The 9,873-nt window shown below is 38.0% G+C and overlaps 1 protein-coding gene across 3 annotated transcripts in view; it reads left to right on the forward strand.

Moving 5' to 3' along the window:
- The window catches only part of ITCH (itchy E3 ubiquitin protein ligase), a 49,666-nt gene extending 40,559 nt beyond the window's left edge, over positions 1-9,107 (forward strand). For all 3 annotated transcript variants that reach the window (XM_083618530.1, XM_083618532.1, XM_083618531.1), the window contains 7 exons: positions 118-251; positions 903-1,043; positions 1,483-1,603; positions 2,131-2,235; positions 3,412-3,508; positions 4,564-4,636; positions 5,897-9,107. In XM_083618530.1, coding sequence (XP_083474656.1) covers positions 118-251; positions 903-1,043; positions 1,483-1,603; positions 2,131-2,235; positions 3,412-3,508; positions 4,564-4,636; positions 5,897-5,996 — 771 coding nt within the window. In that variant the 3' untranslated portion in view covers positions 5,997-9,107. The remainder of the gene's footprint in view (positions 1-117; positions 252-902; positions 1,044-1,482; positions 1,604-2,130; positions 2,236-3,411; positions 3,509-4,563; positions 4,637-5,896) is intronic.
- The last annotated feature ends 766 nt before the right edge of the window (positions 9,108-9,873 follow it).

A 9,873-nucleotide genomic window follows, 5' to 3' on the forward strand; every position in this document is an offset into this window, starting at 1 on the left:
CCTTTAATTCATTGTTTCTTCCAAAATCTAGGCTGCAGGCACCTGTTTGCTGGTTATGAGATTGACTAGACAAGGATTCCTATAAAACAAATAATTAATAGTTTCCATCTTTTGCAGGCATTATTCCATGTGAAATTTATAGACACGGGTTTTTCTCTACCATTCTACAAACGTATCCTCAACAAGCCAGTAGGACTAAAGGATTTAGAATCTGTAGATCCTGAGTTTTACAACTCACTCATCTGGGTAAAGTGAGTTTCTGAAGTCAGCTTCTCAATTCTTGATATATTGTAGATGTTAAAATGTGTGACTTTGTGTGTGTGTGTATGCACATTTGAGAATCAGTGCTGTGATTTTATATGTATGGATTACTGTTAAAAAACATATTTGCGATTTGTTTTAAAAGTCAGTTTTACTGTTCAAGTTTGATTTTTAAAAATAAGAACATTTGCCTCAGAACTGAAGTGAATATTGACATTCCTTATTTTGCCAAGCGTTAAATCTTTTTGTAATATTTTGTTTGGATTGGAAACTGCTTTGACCATTTGTTTTTTTTTTAAATGGGAAGTAGGAATTATAAAATACTTGATATGAAATGTAAAGTATGTACCTGTTAAATATTATTGCGTGCCAATTCTGAGGTACTGTAAATTATTACTGGATAGCTAGTATAGATACCAAACTTTTTGGTATACAGAAAATATACATGAACATTCAACATCAAAATTCAGAAAACCTTTTCTCCTTACAAATTTTTGAAAATCTCATTGTAGAATATGCCTCCCTCTCCATTTGTTGATGAACAAAAGGAATTTTCGGCTTGTGACATCAACTTGTTTAATGATACTGCTGATTGCACTTCATGAAAATAGTAGTTAATATATATGGTATTTGTTTTGTAGGGAAAACAATATTGAGGAATGTGGCCTAGAGATGTATTTCTCAGTTGATAAGGAAATTCTGGGTGAAATAAAGAGCCACGATTTGAAACCCAATGGCAGCAACATCCTGGTTACTGAGGAAAACAAAGAGGAATACATTAAGTAAGTTCAAAGTTGGTTTGCAAGTTTATTTTATCTTTTAACCATTTGTTTTTTAATTCTATAAAATTTCCCTTTTTAATGTTTTGGAAGTATTATTGAACCTCTTCATGAAGGCCCACATGTAAAATAGATGTGGGCTTATCAGTAAAATAGTCAAAATGCTACATCAAAGCTAGTCTTGCCCGAAATACAGCATGAGCATATTCATGCACAGGAAACTATCATGACTGGTGTTCTATAGTCTTAAGCAGTAACCTCTGTCTGTGTCGCACGGCACAGTGTTGTAATTCTGCCATGGAGGTGGACCTTCCACTGCAAATTCAATGTCTGTCTACTATAATACCTACTACAATTTAATTAATATTGTTGCTCATCAAAAATCAACATTTTCAGACTTGGTTGGGCCTGTTTGGAGTAACTGTGTGTTTTCATTCTCCAGGCTAGTGGCAGAGTGGAGACTTTCCCGGGGTGTTGAAGAGCAGACACAAGCTTTCTTTGAAGGTTTCAATGAGATCTTGCCACAGCAGTACTTGCAGTACTTTGATGCAAAAGAGCTTGAGGTATGTCTAATCCTTTGGGCATAAGGCTTAGTTGAGAAATGGTTAGCATATTTGCAGGGGCTTATAAATGCGGTGCACTTTTATGACATGAGTCATAGCAGAGTTATAATAAAGATGTTGCAGTTTAGTTAACTTGGAGTAGCCAGATGTTGTGGACTACAACCTTCATTGGCTCCAGCCAACATTGACTCTGGTCAGGGTAGTTTCATAGCACCTGGAGGGCATCACACAGCCAAATACAAGGGTAGACCTTAACATGGCAAAGAATATTTTAACATGTTTTAACACAGAGGCACATCGTCCTGTACATAGAAACTCTTCTAAACAAGGATGCTACAATTGTGTTTAAATACTTGGACAGCTGAGCTAGAAAATGAATTCCTAAATGCACCATGTCTAGAAAGATATTAACTCTTCATTAACCCTTTGAGTATCTAAGAGATTCCTCCATCATCTCTTACACCAACGTATCATGGCATCAGAGTTTCACTAACCTAGCTGGTGTTCAACTATTTCTCTTCAAAAAGGTGCTTTTGTGTGGAATGCAAGAGATTGACTTGACTGACTGGCAAAGGCATACCATCTACCGACATTATACCAGAACAAGCAAGCAAATAATGTGGTTTTGGCAGGTTTGTATTGCAGCAAAAATTGTGCCAAATGTACCACTAATGGAACTTCGGGGAATCTAGGATCTCTTCTGTTCTTGTTCCAATAGTTACCTAAGTATTAGCCCTATAAACCTAAGATTACAGGATGCCAACAGATTTCAGAGGGGGAGCCATGCTAAGACTGTTGCTGCATAAATAACAGGAGGCTTGTGGCACCTTAAAACTGTTTCTGGTTTATACCCAGCTATAGTTGCTGCTTGACCCTGTGCATGTCACAGTTGTTCAGCCTTTCTTGCTCATCTAAAAATGGGATAAGTAGCAGCTTTCCTACTGGAATTATGTGAGGGATAGTAAAAATACTTTAAGCATAGGAAGTTGCCTTACACTTAGTCAGAACAGGGTCCTAGCAGTATTACCTTAATTGTAGAGTACATTGATGGGCAGTGGCTTTTCAAGGTTTTAGACAGCAGTCTTTTTCCAGTCCTATCTGGAGATACCAGGGATTGAAGCTGGAACATTTTGCACGTATGCTGCAAGTTCTATGTATGAAAAATACGGCAATAGTGAAGCCAGACTTAGGTGACAAAGTTAAAAATGATAGTATATAATGGCTGACAAAACTCACTAAGGTACAGTGTCCTTTGGTCTTTTTAAAGTGATCTTACGTGGCTGCTACTTTGTGGTTGCTTACAAACTATTCTATAGATCTATATGTTCAGAACTGTGCAAAAATGTTTCTTTTTTTCAAATCCTTTCTTTACCTGGGAATGAGATAACAAACACTGAAGAATGTGGGCATCTCCAGGCTTGGAAAAAGAAATCATGGATGAGGAGGAAAGGCTTTCTTTTCTTTTCTTTTTTAGTTACCTCTTAGGACATTTTGCAGTCTTTAAACCATACAAAATCTTCAGTGGAATACAGCTAACACCAGTGATATCTCACACTAATACTTCAGAAGCTTATCCAGGCACTCTAGCTAAAATTAGCTTCCTCGAAAGGCTTTTCCACTACTATTCCCCATGGAAGCTGTCTTTGTTTTCCCTACGCCTCTATCCTTGTTCCTTCCACTGCCCTTTTACCAAAAAATAGAACCTCAAAACACAAGGATATGAGAATGGATTATATAAATTTTATTTGTTTTTAAGACTAGAATAGGGATGGGGTCTGTACAGCTATTTTAAATGTGTTCTTTTTCAGTTTGTGAAGGACATAGATAATGAGAAGAGGATGAGACTACTACAGTTTGTTACTGGAACATGCCGATTACCAGTTGGAGGATTTTCTGACCTCATGGGTATGCAAAATTATTCCTAAGTGTGCAAGAGCCAGGATGACCCTGTGTGTCAGAATGTTGGCTTGAGTTGCCAGTTCAAAATTTTGGGGAAAGGTGTTCCTTGAATATGGTGGTCTCGAGGCATATAGGGTCAAAACCAGCACTTCCAATTAGGCTTGGGAGCAAATTGACTTTCTACTCAGGCCAGAATTGGTGGCCTGAGTGGTCAAAGCATATATCTGGCTGCCAAATTCTGCCCTACTTATGGTTTCCAAATTGTCTTCAAAAGCAGCCCAATGTATAAAGCATTGCAATAATTTCATCTAGAGACTTAATAATAATAATAATAAATAATAATAAATTTTATTTATACCCCGCCCTCCCCAGCCAAGACTGAGCTCAGCGCGGCTAACAACCAACAATAAAAACAAGTTGATTAAAATACAATTTAAAAAACAATATTAAAATACAACATTAAAACATTAGGATTCAGCCTCTTCACAGGAGGAGAAAGGAAAAAGAAAGAGGGGGAGGGAATCAAACTGATTCTAAGCCAAAGGCCAGGTGGAACAACTCAGCCCCTGCGGAAATAAATCAGATCCCGCAGGGCCCTGGTCTCATGAGACACAGCGTTCCACCATGCCGGAGCCAATGTTGAGAAGGCCCTGGCTCTGGTTGAAGCTAATCTAATTTCCTTAGGGCCCGGGACCTCTAGGGTGTTGCTATTTATGGACCTTAAGGTCCTCCATGGGGCATAAAGCACTTTATGACTCCCTGGTCATATCTGACCCATGTAAGAGCTTTGCATGACAATATTTTACCATGCTGTAGTGGCAATGCCACTTACTGGGAAGATTTTGCTGACAGGAATTCAATAGTATGACCAGTGTCTTCTATTGCCATAAAATACATCTGAGTTCTTAAAACTTTGAGAACTCGTCTTAGGGTTACTTCTTATCAAATGCAAATGTCTGGGCCTAAACTGATTTTATTTTCAATGTGTATTTAGTTACGAAAAAAAAAATGTAATTCCCCCCCCCCCCATATCCTGTATTATTATTATTATTTTATTTTAGGGAGTAATGGACCTCAGAAGTTTTGTATTGAGAAAGTTGGCAAAGAAAACTGGTTACCTAGAAGCCATACCTGGTGAGTAAAATATATTAGATGAGATTTGTGATTCTGATACTTCTTTCTACAGTTGATGATCCTATTTGGCATTTAAATAAGAGATGTAGCACCACATCACGTTTTTTAGTTATACACATAAGATGTATAAAATTACACTTCAATACATGGCACACATATGAATGTGACATACAACATTGTCAATATGCATCATAAAAATATAATCAACTGGAGCTTCTTATTAACTGTACACTTGATAGCAAACTCATGTTTGACTCCACAAAATGTGTGTGGTAGCCCAGAGAGCCAAGGTTTCTGGTTTAAAAATGAGCACTTAAAGTAAGTCTGCTGTATAGCTATCTTTACTTTTGCTCAACCTATGTTGATTTCATCTAGAATGACAGGTGTACTGTATTTTTTAGATCAAATTCACAAGAAATGTGAGTAATTTGGTTTGTGTAATTGGTTGCTTAAAACCGTTTTACAAGGAATCATTAGGGTCCTGTAGCCTCAACACTAGACACACAAAATCATGTGTTGCCTCTAGCAAATGGTGTGCCTTCATACAAAACATAATTTGGTATTTAAGATGTTCTTTGCTGCTTCTTAATTTACCATATTGTCAGGTGCCAAAATAAACATTTCAAGCATGTTGAGAGCATTGCTATACCATTCTACATGACAGTCCTTGATGAGGCTCTCCTTCACTCTATTTTAGATATATTCTTGACTGCCCAGGAATGAAAAGTTGTGAAAACGTTTTTTTAAAAAACAACCACCACCAGTATTGAAAAACAGATTCATTCACAGTCCTGTTAAAATCAGTATTCCCTAAGGTCTTGGGAAATAAACATAGACTTACTCTGAAGTTGAACCCTTCACTTCAGCTGATATAAGTGGAGGAGGAGACATTGCTCACTTCCCTTTGCAGGGGGAAGGAGAAATTGGAAGAGGCACCCATCTTCTGCCAGTAGGATTCCTTGATTAAAAGTTTTCTATGTGCAGAAGGAGCCCTTCTGTTCATTGAGGGCAGCGTCTGGATTCAACCCTGTGGACAGTCTGTTCCTAATAGAATGAAACAGATTAGCACACAAGATAGAAACCTGGAAGTTCATAGTATTGTACCTAGGTTGCTGCTGTGAACCAAAGTTGAGGAATAATGTCAGATAAATATGCCTCTCACGTTTTAAACTGTCAATGGTGTAAATAGTGGGGAACTTTTGTTCCTGTGTTTGTGGGTTAATTATTCAAATGAAAGTGAGGTTTGCTGCTTATTTTCAGTTTCAACCGTTTGGACTTGCCACCATACAAGAGTTATGAACAACTGAAGGAAAAGCTGTTATTTGCGATAGAAGAAACAGAAGGATTCGGGCAAGAATAACAATTGGGGAGAATTTGCACCTGAAGAACGTTAAGTCATATATGGTGTGAGTTCTTCACTGCCTCTACTAGTTGCACTTCTTACTGTAAACAGGACTTGGCCTTGATTTATTTAAACAATTGCTAGTGTGTAAGTAAATGGATGTTATCCTGCCATTTTATTCCCACTAATTATTGATTTCTCCTGAGTCCCTTTGCGAAATCCAAGAATAATACAACTATAAATGAAATCTTCCCTAACCAGAGGCTTCCTGTACTTCTGGGGTTCTGTCCTGGGTCATGTTCATTAACTGGAATGTGTTCTTGACTTTTTAAAAAAAAGTTACTCTGTTATAGTAGCATCTTTTTGCTGCTGCACCACCCATCCTATTGCTAACAGTGCTTCCTTGCAATCAGACTCCGGAGGTGCTGTAAACAGATCCATTGCTTATGTTAACTGTTTCTTACCCAAGTGAGATCTAACTGTGTTTGCCTTCCAAACTTTATTCCCGCATCACCTCAGTTCAAGCTGCAGAGTAGGACCTGAAAAGCTAATGCACACTTACAGAGCATAGCACTTTTATTTATTTAACCATGATGATCACATTCCTCAGGTTTATCCCTACATTTGAATGTGCTTCTTCAAATTCATAGGAATTTTAACTTATTCTTGACTAATTCTCAACTTTAGTAGCGAATTTAAAAGAGAATACAAGGTCTCTTTAAAAGGCAGCAGCTGGAATTCATTTCCAGTCCTGTTTGTAGGCGAATGCCTGAAATGAACAACTCTTGTTTTCCTCTGAATGAGGGAATATCACTTCCAAGTAGTGGCTGAATCATTGCCATGAAACCGCCACTTTAATTTCTCTGGGGCTGCAATCCTGTGCACATTTGCTTGGAAGTGAACCTCACTGAGCACAGTGAAACTTACTTCTGAGTCAACATGCATTGAATTGTATTGTAGGAAATAGATGTGCAATAGTGGAATTCTTGAAAGAATCCAAATTTTACATTGGAAAACCCACCCAGTAACCCTTTAGAGGATGGAGACTGTGCATCTTCTAGGCTAGCACTCTGAGCAGCTTCTTACGGGCAGCTTGTGCAGCCCTTGATTTTAAATCTGATTTGCGCTTCAGTTATTTATATTATCACAATTTCAAAACTTCCATCGTAGCTTACAACAGTACTTAAACTACACTCCCAGTTTTGGAACGAAAGCACTTTGTTCTTTACCCCAGCTTGGCTGCCTTGTATCCTTTCCTCCAGGTTGTTATAATTCCATGGTGTGCATGCAGCTGTGAAATGGGAGAAGTGATGATATTTGAACCGGCAGTAGTGCATGTTGATAACTATATACTTGCATTGTTCTGCTGTGCGCAGGCAGCAAAGTTTGAAAGCTTGCCGTGACAGTTGAAGATCAAACATTTTTGTCTTGGTAACAAATATCATCTTCCCCATCCAGACTTGGAGGGGTGGGGGCAAGGAGGGGGCTATTGAAAGCTAGTGGGCTCAACCATTTTTACAACTGTCCGACTTTAGGACTCTTCTGTGAAGCAATATAAACAGCCCATTTCCCCTCGGCTGGAGCTTACAAGAAGAGGGTAATAGAACATGCTCTCCTTTTCCTCCCTTTCAGTGTGTCTTCTAATATATATATGTAGAAGTTTTTCCCTTACACAAATGGCCTACTGCTTCTGTGGGTAGAGGACGCATGTGTGAATGCTGGAGATATGTCTACCTATGCCACCTATCAGAACACCTGATGGGTGTATTAGAAATATAGCTTACGGAGGAGAAAAAGCCTTAGAAATATTTTGTTTATTGATTTTAATACATCTTAGTTAACTAACATTTACAATACAGAAATGAAATGAAGTAACCAAGAGTAAGCTATGGAAAATAGTCTGTTCTCCATAATGGCTCATGATTTGTTTAGGGACCTAGGAATATTGTTAATGTATAAATATCATTCAAAAGGCTTTCTGCCCTATATTTTTAAAATAAAGAGTAGTTCTAATTGAAATAGCTGAAGCCCTAGTTCTATAGGGCGCGAGGCTGTTTAATATTTTTATGGCTCAGATGTTTAGTTCAGGAAAAAGTAAAAGCTTGTATATATTTTTGCAGTCTGGGGGTCTAGCTTCTTCAATTTATTTTAATTTAAATGGCATGTTTATTTGTCTTTACTGCTGTATTACATGGGTAATGGGGGCTGGATATCCCAAGCACAAGAAAGTATTTTGAACACTCAAAACTGAGGCTATTTAAGAAATGGAATCTTGACCATGAAGTATTGTTAAAAGAGATTTGTTGTTAAGCATTATGCTTGCAATATTTCTAAGATCAGAATGAAAACTTACTTTTAAAGTCCCTTTGCATTGTAAATTCTAAATTCTGTTATTTTTATGCCATGTAATGTTGCAATAATAAAAAGTAATTTGAGCAGTCGGCGCACTCTTCTCATTGTGGGAACCTGGGAGACTTGTGAAAGCACAGTTTGGTTTGATGGGCGACGGACTGAAATGAATTGGATTGCAACAAGTCCTTTCTGCAAATATTAAGACTTGTCTGCTTCAAACAGCTTCGACAGCATGTGGACAGCAATAACAACCACATTCTGCTGCATGCGTGTGATAACATCACAATCTGACTGGAAACATTAATCAATTATTTGAATTTTTGCCTTATGAAAGTACGTACTTCAACCTACAGATCTTAATTTTTTCTAAGCCTTATCTTTCTGGAAAGCTCAGGATAGGTTGTATGGAATTTACATTTCCAGTTTTTAGTGTGTAAGGTTTCATGATCAGCCATTTTCATTGTGCAGAGCTCTTGATTCATATTCATCATAAATACACACTACAGCGGGGTTTGAATTGAAGCTCCATTCAGTGCATTGGTATCTCCAGCTCCTTTTGTGATGGTCTGTCACGTCCCCCCCCTCGCCCCCCTGGAATCATTGTTATGTATATGTGCCCTAGCTAACTAGTTTATGAACTGGGATCAGAGGCACTGGATTGTAAAATACTGTACTGGAATCCCATTGTTAAATTTTCCTTGAACTGTAATTTCAAATACTCAGGTAACTGTAAAAGTCTCTCACCAAGTCAAACTTTTATAAAAGTACTGAAAAGTTGGTGGTGGTTGTCATTCCTTGTATGGTGTGAAATGTTTCTCTTAAAAGCATTAAACAATGCAACAACAGTCACTGAGCAATGTACATTCACTCTAATCATCACTTAAATGGAATTGTGTATATTATACGAAATGTTAGGTTTGTTTTTATTTATGTTTTTACCACATCATATACACTTCCTCTAGGTTAAAGTTTCCGTTTTATTTCACACTGACGTGTGTGCTTCATGGACTTTGAACACACACCTTGTAGCTGTCTGCACAATTGTAATTCTATCCTGTTGACTCCTTAGTGAACTAGTCTTAGCCTAGGTTGCCATTGTGAGGTGGAGATATTGTAATGTCACTGTCAGTAACAAACCAGTACCAGGAAATATTGTCGCACATCCATCATAGGCTTCCTGTTTTGATGACTAAAGCTTTTGCGTATGCTATGCTCTCACTGTCGTTGATCACAAATGGGTCAAAGTGTTGCATCCAATTATAACTGAGGAAACCCATTTACATTGATGGACTTCCCATATCCAAAACTTCTGCATTACTGCAAGTCCTAGTCCTCAGGTAACTGCATTTTAGTGACATTTGTTAGGAATTTTTCTGTTACTGGTATAGACATGTATTTCCTGGCCACGTCACTAGATGGCAGAATAGCACTTGAATACAGTAGTGTCAAAAAGCCAGCAATTGTGTGCCCTCTGCTAAATCAGGGGTGACTATCCTGGGGCCTTTTAGATTTTGTTGGGCTCAAACTCCCAGCAGCCCCATCC

Source organism: Podarcis filfolensis (genome assembly GCF_964270895.1).
Source record: "Podarcis filfolensis genome assembly, chromosome: 6".
NCBI lineage: Eukaryota > Metazoa > Chordata > Lepidosauria > Squamata > Lacertidae > Podarcis > Podarcis filfolensis.